The sequence below is a fragment of the Artibeus jamaicensis genome, unplaced genomic scaffold (genome assembly GCF_021234435.1).
Source record: "Artibeus jamaicensis isolate MK-2021 breed Jamaican fruit bat unplaced genomic scaffold, CSHL_Jam_final scaffold_916, whole genome shotgun sequence".
In the NCBI taxonomy this organism is placed as follows: Eukaryota; Metazoa; Chordata; class Mammalia; order Chiroptera; family Phyllostomidae; genus Artibeus; species Artibeus jamaicensis.
In genome coordinates this window covers 1933129-1949747 of record NW_026522059.1, presented here as the reverse complement: position 1 = coordinate 1949747, position 16619 = coordinate 1933129, and the positions used below count along the sequence as shown (strand labels likewise).

Sequence of the window (16619 nt, the reverse complement as noted above, 5' to 3'; positions counted from 1 at the left end):
AGGGGAGCAAGAGAGGTGAGGGGGAGACGTGACCACTGAAGCCCCACCCGAGAGGTCCAGCATTGCATGTTGGCTTGAAGGTGGAGGGGCAGGTCGCGAGCCCGGAAATGCGGAGGAGGGCCCACGGGCATTCTCCGTGGGAGCTGCGTCGGACACCTAACACACACATGCCCTGGACAGCGGTCACCCACTTCGGAACCTCACACTTACCACACGCCGGGGGTGAAGGCAGCAGAAGGCCACACATCTGGTGGCACCCCACAATGCTCTGGAACCCCGCCCTGTCCAGCCCACCAGACAACCCCCCAAACATCTGTCCCCCGAGGAGCAAGGGCTGGTGGGGGGAGAGGTCTGTCCCCAAGTGCTGACAGTGACAACCAAGCCGGACAGGAGCCAGGCAGCCGGACGTGGAGGAAAGCGCCACAACAGAGGCAACCGAGAGGCCTTTCTCTAAGCACCCTCCCCTGGGGAGGGAGAGATGGAGCCAGACTCCCGAGCCTGCTCCCAGGATTCACTGGGCAGATACGAGGGCCTGGCTGGCTTTCAGTCTTTAATGAGATGCAGAGCAGCCAGGCGGCAGCCACACCCCCTCGGGCAGAGGCTGTGTAACTGCCAGGTCTGCAGGCACTGATTTATGCCAGAGCTCCGCCCTGATGACACGGAATCAATAAGCTGCCAAGTAAGACACGCAGAGAGTTCTCACAGTTTACTGGAATGGAAACATTTAATAATAAAAAATTCTGCTAAACATAAAATGCTATACCACTACTATATTTGGTCAGAAAAGACATATTACTGCCAAAGAACTTTTAGGAATTTTCACCACAGAGAGATTTCGAGTGACCCAAGGCGGCTTCCTGCCGAGGCCCAGCCCAGGACAGGACCCCAAGTGCAGTTCGGGCTGAAAAGGAACATGGCGTCCCCAGGGGAGCTTCCTGCACTGGGCCCGTTCACAGGACGATCGAAGGAAGCACTGCAACCTGCTCGCTGAGCTCCACTCTCCACCCTGTTCTAGGCACTGCGGACGCCGGGAACAAATCAGCCCCGGAGCCCCAGGGCAAGAAAGGGCCATGGACGGCACCCGCCCTGGGGCGTGGACCTGGGGCTTCTGCCTTCCCTGCCGCCAGGCTCTCTCTCAGCGAGACTGGAGCGCGGCTCCTGCTCTGCACCCGTGGGCTCTGACGTGCTGTGCCCCCAGGGAAGCTGATGCCCACCCTCGGGAACAAGGGCGGACAGTCACTGGCTGGGCTCTGGCCCTGCCCTCTCAGAGACTATCGTTTCCATGGGGCAGGGCCACTGTCTGTCAGGCTGACACCTAGGCTTGTCCCCACAGCAGGTGGCCTGGCTCTGAGGCACTTCTGACCCTTCTTCTCGGCTTCCAGGAGCACTGCCCAGCTGCACGTCCCCGCTGCAGAGCACGTGCCCACTTGATCCTGCGCTGGACCAGAGCGGGAGGGAGGAAGAGGGCAGGCCCGGAGCTGCGGGCCACGGGACACTCTCCTGGCCTCTCCCCTCTGTGTATGGATGCCGGCCCCACACTGCCTTGGACCTGACGAGGCTGACCACTCCCTAGCTTCCTGCTTGCCCAGCCCTGCGCGCGCGCGCGCACACACACACACACGCGCGCGCGCAGTGTGCCTCCCACCCCCAGCTGTGTGGGAGGCCCAGTGTACCTGGTAGTGGTTGGTCTGCACCGCGTGCTGCGGGCTCGGGTAGAAGCCTTCGCTGGACCGTGGGCTTGGGTAGCCAGGCCTGCTGGGCTGCGGACAGATGGACAGGCGTCACCTGAAGAAGCATTCTGATCGTTGTGCTAAATCTACATTTTATTGAAAATAACAGAAAAAGAGCTCTCTCTAAAAGAGCTTAGTTGGAAAGGATGCTGAAGGGTATCATGACATTTCAGTGGGGTTAGAACTCATCTTTTCAACCAATAATGCTAGGACTATCAAATACCCACAGGTGAAAAATGAAGTCGACACCTTCCCCGCAGCACGCACAGAAGTCGGCCCGAAGCACCGCTGCTCTGAGGCTAAGAGCTGAAACTGCGGAACTCTTAACAGAAATCACAGGGCAAACCTCTGGGCCGGAGAGTGGTTTCTTGGTTACAACACCAAGAGCTCAAGCAACAAAAGAGAAAAAAGAAAGATAAACTGTACTTTGCCCTGGCAGGTGTGGCTCAGTGGACCAGCCTGTAGACTAAAGGGTCGCCGGTTCAGTTCCCAGTCAGGGCACGTGCCTGGATTGCAAGCCAGGTCCCCAGTGGGGGGTGCACGAGAGGCAACCACACACTGGTGTTTCTCTCCTTTTGTCCTTTCCTTCCTCTCTCTCTAAAAATAAGTAAAATCTTTTAAAAAAGATAATAAACTGCACTTGATCAAAATTAAAAGCTTTAGTGTTGCAAATGACACCACCAGGCAAGTGAAACAATGAGGCAGAATGAAAGAAAATACTTGCAAACCATCTCTCACAGGACACGTAAGAACTTCTGGAACCTGACAACCAAGTGACAAATGCCCTCCCACAGCAGCGGCAAAGCCTGGATCGGCCCCGAGAGGTTCTGCCAGTGGCTGGGGCTCAGGCGCGGAGAGGCTCTCGACACCGCTGTGCATCGGGGACTCAGACCGGGATGTGTGCGCAGCCGCGTGCTGGCAGGGCGACTGGCCTCCGCTCCCTCGTCTGTACAGCGGGAGTGGTGCTACGGGAACTGGAAGTTACCAGAACTCTGCCTGTGAGTCACCTGAATCTGACGCTCGCAGCGAAGGAGCACTTGGTCTGAAACAGAGGGCAAGCCAACGCACCAAGTGGAAACCCTCAACTCTCCAAACTGGAATCGGGGCGACAGGAGATGGACCGAGGCCCTAGTGACCACACGTGGTCCTGGACGGACCCAGGCATCACTTGAGTTAGGTTCCCCGTCCGTGTGCCGGAAATGGCTCCAGAGTCTGTGGGCCACGACACCCCCCTACTCTCCACGTCCCAGGAAACCACAACGGCGCCGACCAGAGTGGTGAAGTCTGCACATGACACCTAGGGACTCCAATTCTTCAAAGGAGGGCAGGTTCAAGTCAAAAGTTACAGCTGTGGAGGGCACAGATGTGCTGCCAGAACAGTTCTGCTTCGTTCTCCACAAACAGGAGGCCAGTCCACGACTTCCTGCCACCACAGTCTTGGTGACAGAGTGGGCACGGGGCCGTCCCGAGTGTGGAAGAGGTAACACAGGTCAAGGCCTCCTGAGAATGGCTCCCGCAGAGGCATCGAAGTGTCTCGCAGGACCACGGCCCCTCTCCTCAAAGTCAGGGCCGGCACGGACACGCCGGGCACACTGGGCAGTGGACGGGGCTGCTGGTGCCTTCCTGCCACAGCGGGGGAAGGACAGACGGGGGCCGCCCAGGCCTGCGGTCCTCCGTGGATGGCAGTGCTCCCGGTGGCCCTGGGGCATCTGAGAGGAAGGCAGCACACAGTGCCGTGCGCCTCCACGCTGCACGTGGGAGGCACAGCCAGCAAGTGCTGGAGCCAGAACCCAAGGCTTCGTCTGACACGTGACCACAACAGGTTACACAGTGCGTCCGCACTGAACACTCCACAACAGCAACTGCTGTGCATACCAGGGATAATTTTACTGTGTTCTGTCTGAACTTCACCAACATTTTTCCTTATTCTAGAAAACCACATCACGAGACCACCGAGACGACGCTCCACTGTGGCCTTGGGCCCCCCTGCAGCCGTGCACGTGACACGGGTGTGCACGGCGCTGCCCCGGTGACTGCAACCTCTGCTGCAGCGCTGGCAGGCCCCGCAGGAGCTGCGCCGTGAGAGCACCAGGGTGCTGAGGCGCCCCTGCAGGTCAGGCTGGGGATGGGGCATCAGCAACTTCGCTACACAAATGGGGTGCTGGGTCCGAGGCAGCTGCTCTCAGGGCCGCACTACATTCTCAAACGTTACCCAGGACCCCAAAGGCTGTTATCTGGAATATTTCTACCAACACTCAGAGATTAAAATAGACACTGAAAAATAACGAACTAGTCACGTGTTTTAAAAAACACTATCGTTTTCAAAAAGAAAAGAGAAGAGAAGCCGGCGAGGGCCGGCCTTTGCCACCAGCGCGCTCTTGCGCCTGGCTCTGCCCCCCTCCCCCAAGCGGAGCACGACAGTCCAGCCACTCACAGCTGCGCAGGTGGAAAAGGGAGGGCGTTTTAATGGTTCCTTGGTACAACCGTGGACGCTGCTTTTTGATAACGCAGCCACACTCAGCAGTAGTGGTTTCTGAAGGTCACTTGCCACGTGGACTCAGGAGCCGCTCAGTCATCAGTGCCATCGAGCCCCACTCTCTCCTGGACTGTGAATGACCTGTCCCCCATGCAACTGGCTGGCATCTTGCACTCTTCATTTGGAAGTGGTGGATCTTTCCAGCATCCACACATTTCAGTGTAGGGTGTGAAAAACGATCACACCTGCGACTATCACCCTGCGCTCAACAGAAAAGTCCAAGAATCGGAAAACTATCAAGGTGATGGACACCAGCTTTTCAAAATTCAAATTCTTAGTTGAAAACGCATATTTGGTCACTGGCAACAAACACTACCAGCTGTTCTCACTCCTTCATGAGACAGCCTCCTCTTCTCTGTCTTGTCTGAGAAAACGCCTGCCCAACAGGCAGCTGTGAACCACCACAGCACAGCCGCCAGCCCTGCTCTCTAGTGACACTGGTCTCCAGCCTCAGCCCGGCCCCCTGCAGTGCCTTCCCAAGACACCCCACGGGGTCTGGGTGTGGCGAAGGGCCATGCGTGGACTTCCTGCTTCCTTCCTCGAGTTCGCTCAAGCAGACTGGCCTCTTTCCCTCCCTGGGTGAGGATGGAGCTGGAGTGATCAGTAAAGTCTGTGCAGCTGTGTGACCTGTGTCCAGGTGATAGTGTTTCCTCCACTGCCACACCTGCCACGTGGCTGCTAGCATCGGCAGTGCACAAGGCCAAGGGTGTCTTAACATGACTCTGAAACAGGCTTTGACCTCAGGGTGCCCCCTACCCCCCAGCCCCAACAGTCACATGCCAGAAACTGCCCTCCAGCGGTGTTTTTACCCCAAGGTTCTGTGGGGACCTCCAAGACCTCCTGCAGGAGTGAGTGAGCCCTGAATGGGATGCTGCCCGCACTGGGCTCTTCTCAGGCACAGGTCTGCAAGTTACTGTGACGAGCTCCGTAACCTATTTTTAATAATCAGCTTCGAGGTTATAATGTTTTTGCCAATAAGTAAGTGTGACCCCTTAGTGCACAGAACGCACCCACCGAAGCTGGAGACCCGACGTGGACTGCGGGCGTCACAGCAGGACTGTGCTGCCCCGAGACAGCAGAGGCGGATGGTGAGGGGGCCCACCTCACGCAGAGGAGATGCGGGCTGGACGCTTGGCTGCACTTCCACCCTGGCGCGTGGCGGCCAGGAAGACAAAGGGCCGGGAGAAGCGGCCACGGCCTGGGCCCCGAGGGCGAGGAGCTCGCAGCGACCTGCCTGTCATGCCCCAGCGTCTGCACACGGACCCCACGATGCTATAGCTGCTACAACTTCATCCAGCTCTGCTAAGCTTTGTCTCTGAGGGTCAGGGAACGAACATTTTCCTCCTTTGGGGTTCACAGTCACTGGATTCTCAACTGTCTGCGCAGGTGACACCGGCCGAGGCCCTCACAAACGAAGGGGCATCCGTTCCCTTTGAACTGTAATGGCAGGAGGCTGGTCTGGCTGACACCGTTTTAAGAGGCAGAACAATCTCTGATTATAGAAAAGAATCTAAAACACGTGCTTTGAAAACATCTCAAAAAAACCCAGGATATTTACAAATGTAAGCAGAACTCTTCTCTGGACTCTGAAACAAAGTAAGAACAGTCTAACCACCTCCCCACAAAGCTAATGCTGTAGCTTTCAGAATTCAGTCAATTGGAAATCATAAAAAGCCTACAGCCTGACACACAAAGGAGCACGGAGATGGAAAAGGTCCTGCACTGCTTTGAGTTTGGGGGTCCACAGGAGTAGGAGCCCACCTGCCGTGACTGAACAAAGGGCGAGGGTACCCCCTCGGGGAAAGCGGCACCCCCATTTCACAGAGGAGGAGAGCGAGGCTGGTCGGGGCAGACCCCGAGAGGAACTAGGAACCCCCCGCCCTGCCCCAGTGCAGCTGCTCAAACCGGCACACGTGTGTGCACGAGGGTTGGGCCTCCGGCACTGGGGCGGGGGCTCACAGCCGTTCTGCAGGTAAGAGGGGCTTTTTGTGACACTGGCTCCATCCTAACTTACTCCCAGGGACACCCACTGGACAGGTGACGTGGCCTGGGGTTCTCCCCTCTGCTGAGGCTGGACTGTGGAGCCCCTCCCCCTGAAACTCTGAAAAACGGTGCCAGGCCCCTGTCCTCACGTCACCAGGGGGACAGTCTCACTGTCGCACAGGTTAGAACACCGACCAAGAAAGGAGAAGCTCTCAGGCACCGTGGAGAAAAATGCAGGTGTAATGTCCAAAGGGTACTGACAGATTTTTGGAACATTTTCAAAAGGAAAGTGAAATAAAGGACTGTCAGAGAGTCTTAATGTGTTTTAGGCAATCATATATCAAAAATAGCAAAAAATTATTAACTGCAGAAAAGCCTATTGTCTCTTTGCTTCCCAGAAAATGATCTGAACTGCATCACTCACAGCAACTAAGCCCATGCGAGAAAACGCCCACCTGTCAGAAGTGACAGATGCGTGAAGAGTTCTCGTCTGAGGAGAGGGTCGAGGGCCGGCTTGGCACAAACCCCGGCACAGCAAGGGGGGCAGCGGGCACGGGCTGAGTGGAGGCAGGTGTGAAGGGAGCAGGCGAGCAAGGCCTGAGGATGCTGCCCGGGCCCCACACCAATGCCCCAGCCAGCAGCTGCAGGCAAGTAGAGACTCTATCAAAAACCAAAGCAAACCCAAAATAACAGGGTCAGGTGGAATCGACTCATTTGACACAAAGCAAAATGGAAAGCACTCACAACCTAGTTTTAGCCCCTCTCTTGTTTTAACCTTGACTTGACCTTGGGCAGATCCCTGATGACCAACAAAGGAAAAGCCGCCCCATGCAGGCCAGAGGCTCAGTCCCCCTGGCCCCAGCCTGCTGCTGTGGGGGAGGGGAGGGAAGGAGACAGGAGACCGGGAAGAGCACTTCGTGATCACATCTAACAAGGCCAGTCCTCTGGGTTTGCAACGGTCTACAGCTGAGATGCAGATCAGCAAATGATGGGAAGTGCTGCACGCCAGCAGGGAGCAAACAGGAACCCCGAGCTGGGGTTAACCCACCATGCCAAGGACCACCCCCTCAGACAGCAGCTGCCAGCACCAGAAGCCCCAGGGGGAGGGGTGCCGGCCGGGGCGGGGCCTCCACTACCTTGGGCGGCGCTTCGTCGGACCCGCCAGAGTCCCAGGACACCGCGACCTGCCGTCTGGACTCCATCCGCAGGCGCTCCTCGTGCTGCAGCTTCTCCTCCTCCAGGACCGCGCTAGAGAGACAACACATGGTTTCAGGGGCCACCGCCGGGGCAGCAGTACATGCCAGGCCCCCCAACCTCCGAGGGTGACAAAGGGACTCTTCATAAAAGGACAGGAGAGGAGCTGGGTCCAGGCAGCAGGCTGCAGCTCAGCCGCAGGGCAGAGGACAGCTGTGAGGCCCTCGGAAGTCCTGGGAGATCAGAAACATGCCCGGGCAGGTGTGTGCCCACGTGTGCTGGGAGCGGAGCCGCCCACGGCGCCCCACCCGGCACAGACGCATCCCGGGATAGACTCCTCCAGACTGAGCACTCAGAGGGGCGGGTCAGCCCTCTGGCTAACCACCTCCCTAAATCGCGTCTTTCTCCTTGCATCCTCCCTAGCACTCTTCACTCAAGACACAAGGAAATGCACAGCAAGCAGTACCCACTCTGTTTCTGGAAACCCCGGCTGCTCTTAGCAGCAGCGCCCTACTTACCGCCTCTCGACTACTCAGGGCTGCTGCACCCCACACTCCTCCGAGCCAGCTGGGCGGCGTCCTGGGCCTGGCTGTCGGCCGCCCAGAAACTGCCCCGAAGGCCGCCCAGCCAGCCTCTGCTCACTGCCCACAGCGCCCGGACCCCTGGGCTCAGCAGCGGCGGGGCCCAGACACTCGTCCCACCAGGGCAGCCTGCTCCTCCCCGCACGCCTGCAGTCTGAGCTCTGAGGAGGAAGCCTGTCCAGTGCCGAGCCTCCTGGCGGAACGCAGTGAATAACCACCCAGAATTACTCATGGGAGTGAGGTCAGCGGCAGCACCCGCTCTAATCTGGGAAATGTGCTCGGCTGTTTCTAGTAGACGTGCCTGCCTGAGCAGAGGCCAGCACGAGCGCCCCCACAGCCCAGCTCACACAGCCCCTGACCGGCCGGGCTGGGAGATGCAGGCACACTCACTTGGCGGCTGCCCTGAGCAGGCAAACCGGCACTGGAGATGGGGGCCTCTTTTTCTTTCAAAGGAAAGGGAACGTTTCTCATCTCAGTGAAAGATTCCACCTCTCCACAAAATAGGATTTTGATTTTCCTCGTGCTCCAGAGAGACAAGCGTGATGAGAGGCAACGCAGGACTTTTAATGACACGTAAGAATGCAGTGTGTCCCCCCACCTGCGGAGGGCAAGGCGCATGTGCTGCCAGCGGTCCCTGGGCCCGGGCCAACCGTGGCTCTTGTTGGGGTGCTTGGCAACGTCTGTTTGCTGGACGCCAGGCTGAGGCGGCAACTTGCCAGCCACCCTCACAGGCGGGGACAGCACAGCCCCCGGGCCCGAGTCTGCGCAACTTGCGATGGTGAGCTGAGGAGCACGCCACCATCGGCACGCAGGTCCCCTGCCCACAGCGCCAGCCTGTCCCCTCCAGAAGGACTGGGCCCCAATCAGGACTTCTGGGGCCCTCTCTCAATACCTGACCCCCAAAATAAATAACGGATCCTGAATCTGGATTTCCAGACAGCGCAGTTTAAAACAACTGAAAAGCCCACAAAAATCAAGGGGAAAAAATCAAGTGAAAAGCCCTCTTGTTCCCCTGCAAACGGTGAGCATGCCACATGTGGCACACTCAGGTGGCAGGGCCTCCTCTGTGAACAGGCTGCCTGGGGCCGACGGGGCCCTCCTGGGTTGTTCTGCGAAGGGGCCCACCCTGGCCTCGAGGTCACCGTGCCCCACAAAACCCTCCACAGAGGGCACGTGAGGGGCCGGGCCGCTGCTGGGCTTTCCCCTGGGCCCCAGTCCTGCACTGCTGCCCACCCCCCTCACCCATCCCCACCTGCGCAGACACTCGGCTTCCCTGCGACCCACCCTTGGCCCCACTGCTCGTCAGCCATGTGGCATCTGCTTGACAGTCACCTCAACATTTCCTCTACTGAACAGGCCAGTTGTGTGCCCCAAAAACGCAGTGATAACCAGGAAGCGAGTTCCTTCCATCTCAGCATACCATTATACCAAATATAACACAGCAAGATGCTTCCAGGAAACCGTAATTCATTGCTCAGAGTGACTGGGACTGTAAGGAACCCAGAGCCTGTGTGTTTTCACAACGGGAAGCCCACTGCACCGACGGAGTGAGGATGCACAGAGACCTTTCTGAACCGTTCTCTTTCCGCTGCTGAAGATCTCAGGGCAATGAGCTAGAATGTGCAGTGTCAAGGAGGTCAAATTTAAACATATTTTCCCAAACTACAATATTTTTAGCAGCAATGCATTCCATTCAAAGTGCTGGGTTGCCTAATGTGACCTGGCAAGGAGCCCTCCTGCTCTGCTTCTGAGTCTCAGACTCGCAAGCAGATGGAACAGCCAGCGCTAAGGGTCCTCACGAGCAAACACCAGAAGGCATGACAACCACGTCCTCGTGGACGCACGGGGCCTGTCCAGGGCGGGAATTGTGACGAGGAGAAGGGAGCACTCCATTTGCCGTTTCACGTCCCTAGCTTCCACAGAAGTCACCCGAGAAGTCAACTCAGAGTAAAAGGACACACAAAGCCCTAAGGCTGCTCTGACGTCCTCTCTCAGCCTGCGTGCAGTGCCCCCTGGGAACCCTGGCTCATGGCCTTGGCGTGTGTTCGGAGCTGCAGTGTTGAATTTCCGCTCCGGAGCAATGCAGTGCTATCCCACTTGTAAGGTGTTTTCACGGACAGCAAGACACTGGTCCCACAGGTCTCTCGTTCCCAGGACTGAGCTCGGACAGGAAAACGAGCCTCCAGCACAGGCGGAGGTCAGTGGGGAGGAGGGCCAGGAGGCTGAGGGAGGGTAGCGGCTGTGTGGTCCCAGGGGCAGGGCTGGGCGAGGGGCGTGGCCGCAGCAGTCTGGCCTGGCTCGCCTCGTGCCCCCACTGGCAGGGAGGATGCCGTCGTCCGGTGCTGGTTCGGATGGAGGAACAAAGCGTGTGAGGGGACGGAACACTGGAGCAAACGCAAGTGAGCGCTGTGCTCTCAACTGCCTTCCAGACGGCTAGAAAAATGAGGCTTCCTCCTGTCTCACTTCTGTAGCGATTTTCCCGAGAGTAACTATACTGCTATTCTTTTCTTTGAAACTAAAACACACTTCTTCTTTTAAATAGAACTTGCTTGGAAAAGTTTTTTGTAGAGATTGGACTCTGATACCTTCACCATAATTTTATGGTGACATCACAACATTTGCTTTGGACCTAAAGCTCAGTCTGGTCCATAGCTACTTGGGCTCATCTGGAAAACACCCAGAGAAACGCAGCAAGGAACTGGAAGGGCAAAAAGCCAAGAGGGAAAGAGCTTGTTTTGGCAAGTGCACGGGAATCTCGGTTTTGAAATGCGATCTCCCAGTCACCCAGCACTGCCTCACCACAAAGGAATGCAAGTGACCTTTCCGCAACAGCACAGACTGGGGTCTCTGCAGAGAATAGGGTGGCGGGGGCTTGAGTGAGGGGGCTTGGGGTATTTGGAACTGGTTGTCCAGTTTTCAGGGCCACAGCCACGCAACGGGGTGCACCCTGCCTCCTCCTGCGACCATCTGGCACAGCGGGCTGAGCCCTTAGTGTCACAAACCCGCCAAAACCACTTTCCCCTTTGCTTATGACTCATCTGAGACTGTAGAAAATAATGCACTTTATTAAAATTTTTTAGAAAGTGATTTCTAATAAACTCTTACTTCCAGATGGTGACTTCTTTGTATTTCTGAGAACTTCAAGTAGCTCCAGCATGACCACCTCCTGCACGCAGCAACCATGGGCCTAAGAAACAGTTCTGCGAGGGCCGGAGAGCCACCCACAGAAGCCCGAGTCTGGGGGTGCCGAGGCTAGAAGAAGGCAATAGCATAGGGAGGGGGCACGTCCTGACGGCCACCAGGCGGCAGCAGGCCCCAGTCTTGCTGGTTTGAAGAACCAGCACCTGCGTTTGAGTCACCACAAGTAGTGGGAAGTGACGGGGGACACTCAGGAACAAGAGAGCTGAGGACAGGATTCCTCCAATCCAAGTACAAATTCTGCCCAAATGACCAGATGACCCGCAGGCAGACACATAGAAGGCAGGTTCCAAGAAGCCCAGCTCAGGCAAACACAGCTGATTTGAGTTGTGATACTGCCCACCGCATGGAGAGAGAGTCTTCCGTATGAGGTCAGCCAAGGGCACTACCCGCTAAAATCAACCAGCCGGCCACCCGCTCTTCAGTGGAATATAACTGAATCCAGGCTCACAATGTTCAGGACGATCTAAAATTACTCAATTAAAAAAAATAATAAAAAGGCAGCATGTGACTCACACTCAAGAGGGAAAAAGTCTAAAGGAGGTGACTCCAAAGGTGACTCAGGAGTTGGAATTAGCAGGCGAGGACTTTAAAGAGTTGTTATACTTAAGAACATAAAGAAAAAATGGTTTGTAATTAATGAGAAGATAGAAAATGTCAGCAGCAAAACGGAAACTGTAAAGAGGAGACAAACACAAACTGCCACATCTGAGACTGAATGTCCACAGCGCAGGTGCAGACACAAGGCCCCCCACACTGTTCTATCGGCCCGGCACCTCGTTGCTACCCGGCGGCAGCACTGAGCGCTCACTCAACTGTCGAGGAAGAGTTACATCTACACGGTCCTGAAGTCACACTTGGCCCTCTGAAGGCAACCTCGAGGCTGCTGTGGTCGCCAGTGAAAATGAGTTGGACACCCCTGCTCTACGGGACTGAATGGCCGGCAGGGTGGAGATGACAGAAAAGCCAGGAAACTTGAAGATAATCCTTAAGGGCTCGCTCAAAAGGTTTAACATACAAGGAACTGAAATTTTAGAAAAGAGAAAATCGAGCAGGAAAAAATACCTGAACATACATATAGTGATCAAAACATGTCTACAGATTCAAGAGGTTCAGTAAACCTGCCCTGGTTGGTGTGGCTCAGTGGACTGAGCGCGGGCCTGAGAACCAAAGGGTCACTGGCTCAATTCCCAGTCAGGGCACAAGCCTGGGTTGCGGGCCAGGTCCCCAGTAGGGGGCGTGTGAGAGGCAATCACACATTGTGTCTCTCCCTCTCTTCCTCCCTCCCTTCCCCTCTCTATAAAAATAAATAAAAATATTTTCTTAAAAGAATTTAAAAAAACTAAAAAAGAGGTTCCGTGAACCTCAAGTTTGATCAGTATAAATGAAACCACACCTAAGCACATCTTAAACCGCAGAAACCCAAAGTAAAGAGAGAACCATGGCGGCCAGAGGCAAGCACAGGCTGCACACAGAGGGACAGGGTGTGACAGGCCAGTGACTTTTCCTGAGAAGTAGCAGAGGTCAGAAGACAGTGCAGGGACCGCATTTAAGTTCGGAAAAAAGCCCCCCGCCGTCACCTTGGAATTCTAGATCCACCAAGTCGGTGCGGTTCCTTTCTGACTGAGAACCCCAGGTGGACTCACCACAGCAGGCCCAGCCCGCAGGCGGAGCCGAGGACGGCCTCTGGAGCCAGGAAGGTAGACAGAGACCAGCCTCTGGGAAGCACTGGAGTGCTGCCTGGGGTCAGCTACGGAAGGTCCCCTACTGTCCCTACAACACTGCTGGAAACAACACGCGTCACTAACACACAGGCATGCAGCCCACACCATCGAGGGCACGGAGGGCTTGGGGTGCAGGGTCCCCTAAGCCAAGTAGACGGAACAGCTACACGGCTATGAGCCGAGGCCAACCACAAAAGTGCAGGGCAAGTGCAGGATGCGTGACGCTGCCCTGACAGGAGGCTGCGTCACTGGGCCGAGGCCATGGAGCCTTCGAAACGAGAACCCACTTAACATGCACGACGCACAGAACCCTGTACGCCGGCGCGGACTCTTCCGCATACAGGTGTGCTTCACACTTGCACTGGTGCAGGGACACACACACACACACACACATCCACGTCCTCTGAGGGTGCGGCAGGCCCGTGGAAGAGCAGGTGTGCCCTGGGGGCTGTGCGACTTCACTGGGGCACCGCCAGAGACAGGTATGAGAACACTGGGTCTGCCGTGGGCACAGCAGCTCCACGTGACAGCCTGGACCAAACAGACCTCTCCGAGGCCAGCTCTGTGTGACACAATAAAGAAGCAAATGTGACAACGTGACAAAGTTAAAATGACACCCCCAAACTATGGACAATGCTATGCGTCATGTACACAGGGTTTGCCCATGGCAGACAAGGCACGTGACGACTTTCAGCCTTGTCTCCACCGCGGGGCAGAGTGAGAGCCGACAGCTCGGGCCCTGAGCTCAGGTCTGCAGCCAACCCACCCAGCCTCAGCAAACTGGCACCCATCGCAGGGCCTCCATCCCACAGACAATCCACGCTGAGAGAAAGCCACGTGGGAAGACACACGGCGCTGTACCTGGCCACGGAGCCGCTCCACAAACGCTGGTGTCGAGTGTCATAACCAGTCAGCTCAGCGGAGCAGATGGCACCAGCACCGTTGGAGAGCATGGTGCTTGTGTCAAAGGTCTTCCTGAGGGCTCAGTGACAGAGACCCACTCAGAACCACGGACTGCCCTCCAGGGTGGCACTTCATGAGGCCAGTGTTCTCCAGCACAGAGAAGTTTGGGTAACTTGTGCACACTCCACTTACACCCTCTGATCCCAACCGTCCTCCGTGAAGCCAGCGGGCTGAGAATCCGGGGGGTAACAAACCAAAGGCTGGACCGAGCCCTGGCTGGGGAGTGAGAGCACTGCCCCCCCGCGTGGAGCCCCCAGGCACCAACACCGGTGCGGCTGTGGAAGCAGGACGGGCGCACCACCAACTCGTGGACGTGTACCTGCCGGACACTCTCACTACTGTGCTCACGCACGAGTCCTGACAGCCCCAGACTGGAAAGCATCCCAGTCCCCATCAGCCATGGAAGGCGTGAACTGCGCTCCATTCAGATGGGACACTGCACAGCAACAGGAACACAGCTCAGCCACAAGTGGGCAGGGGTTGTCCCCAAGGACACGCTGAGCAGTGGCACCCCCAGCAGGGACACTGGTGCTGAAGGACACCACTGACGGGGAGGGCAGAGACGGCGGAGCCACGCTAGGGCTGAGCCTGGACCCTGGGGAGTGATGGGGGGTATCTGGGCCCTGGCAGCACCGTTTGCTCGTTCTGGATGCTGGTGACATGGGTGCGCCCAGGTTGTGACGATCTGATGAGCTGTTTAATCCTTCACACATTTGTATGTTCACATCTTCAATAATAAAAAGTTGAAAAATACAAAACTCCTGGCATAAAACTTTTATGCTGATCATTTGTCGACTGCCCTCATTTGCTGGAGAAGGATTTAAGCAGCGACACAGGAATGTCACGCATCTCCCGACACTGATGCGCACCCGCTGCGTTTCCACAGAGGCGCAGGTCCCCCGCCAGCCCACACCCTGGCGATGCCACTACTGAGCTCAAGTGCCCAGAGGGCGAGTGCCAGGCCACACACCGTAGCAACCTTGGCAGGGTAGCTACCAAAACTTCACTGACTCTGTCGGTGACTAAACAGCCTTTCCACTCCAAAGACGGCCAGTGCACCCGCGGCTGCCGGTCACAGGGCAGCAGGGCAACGCCAGAGCGCACAGGCACAGAGCATTTGCTGTCCACCACTGCTGGGCCTCCTGCTAAGGAAGCTCGCACGGCTGAAACCAGGCCGCCCGCAGCCCCATCCCCTCCTGCGTCTCCACGCACTCCTACCTGTGAGTGAGAAGGCGGAAGGAGGACAGACGCTGAGTCACAGAGCCCCTCCCACGGGAGTGTGACCAAGGACCTGGGGAGCTTGCCCAACAAGATTCATCCTGAGCCACTTTCTCAACTGAGAGTAAAAAGCACACGTGGACCCAAAGGCAGGTGGGTCCTTCAGAAACCTGAGCCCAGGTGCAGTGCTTTCATTTAAGGTGGAACGTACAGCGTTTTCATTTAAGGTGGACAGGGAGGAAGGAATTTGGGAAACACTTTTAACTGCCTTGAGGTGAGGACTCTCCAGAACTTGCTACTTTGTTAGTATCTTGGATATAATAAAACGTATGAAAAACTCAGTGAAAGAGCCTATCCAATTACTGTGACACACTATTACATATAAGTAACCAAGCAAGCTATGTTACAAATTTCATTGGCCTATTTGGTTAGTCATACCATACATGTTCAAATGCAGTTACACCTCATTTCTGACTCAAACAACACAGAACATATTAATTCTCGATGGCCTGTGCTATTTTGCACAAGTAGATGTCCATAAATACAGTGTAAGCACGGCACATTTATATTTATGTGTGTGTATGTGAAAAGAACCACACTGAGTTCTGAATACTCGTAGTTTTTGGAGCTCGTGTACTGGAATGGGCCAGTCCTTAAGTTAACGCTGACATCAGCCTGCACGCGCTGAGCAGTGAGCTCAGGGCCGTCCCAGCTGTCCCTAGCCCAGGCTCCTGACCGGGGCGTGGGTGGCACCGAGGAGAGTAGGACGATCCCTGTCCTCAAGGAGCCTCAGTCTAGTAGGGGCTGAGACATACTAGACTGTGAGCTCCTCGAGGGCAGGAAAGGTGTTCTCGCCATCCTGCCCCGTGACCAGCACCTGGCTCAGCCATCTCGGCACTCAGCCTTCATGGAGCTGGGCACGGATGCGGCCAGTGTGGCAGCGTGGGGTGACGTGACAAAAAGGCCGGTGCTCTGCAGACCCCGAGGGCAGAGGCGAGTGAGTGGGAAGTCACGGGTGCCAGCACGGGGAGGGTCCTGGAGGACGGGCAGGGTCTCGCTGGGTGTGGAGGAGGTAGGCCGGGCCAGAAGAAGCCCTGAATGCCACTACGGGAGCCCAGGCACCCCCGGAGGCTGCTCTGAGCAGGGGTCGTGCCCCACAGCGGTGGTATCAGAAGACAGAGGACCAAGCTCTGCCTGGCAGACAGGAGTCCCAAGCAGGCGGGCGGGCAGGAAAGGGCTAGATACACTGTGGAGAGGGGCTCCAGTAGTGAGCTGGTGAGGCAGGCGAGGAAGCACCGTGACCCCAGGATGGACACGAACACAAGGCAGCACCATGCCCTTCAGAGGGGGGCCCAAGAGGAGAAGGGAACAGCTTGTTCCAAGACAGACGCAATGGCCAGTGGCGGTTTCAACGGCAGACAGAGTGGCCTTGAGAAAGGCAGCACAGCACGGGAGCTGAAGGCAGTCGGAGGGGGAAGCAAAGCCCAGGGGC

General features: G+C 56.6%; 1 protein-coding gene across 6 annotated transcripts in view; it reads right to left on the bottom strand.

Annotated features, from left to right (window-relative positions):
- Positions 1-16619, bottom strand: part of PTK2 (protein tyrosine kinase 2) — a 148552-nt gene that overhangs the window by 18944 nt on the left and 112989 nt on the right. For all 6 annotated transcript variants that reach the window (XM_053661086.1, XM_037166682.2, XM_053661085.1 and 3 more), the window contains 2 exons: positions 7386-7497; positions 1674-1760 (listed from right to left, as the gene is read on the bottom strand). In XM_053661086.1, coding sequence (XP_053517061.1) covers positions 1674-1760; positions 7386-7497 — 199 coding nt within the window. The remainder of the gene's footprint in view (positions 1-1673; positions 1761-7385; positions 7498-16619) is intronic.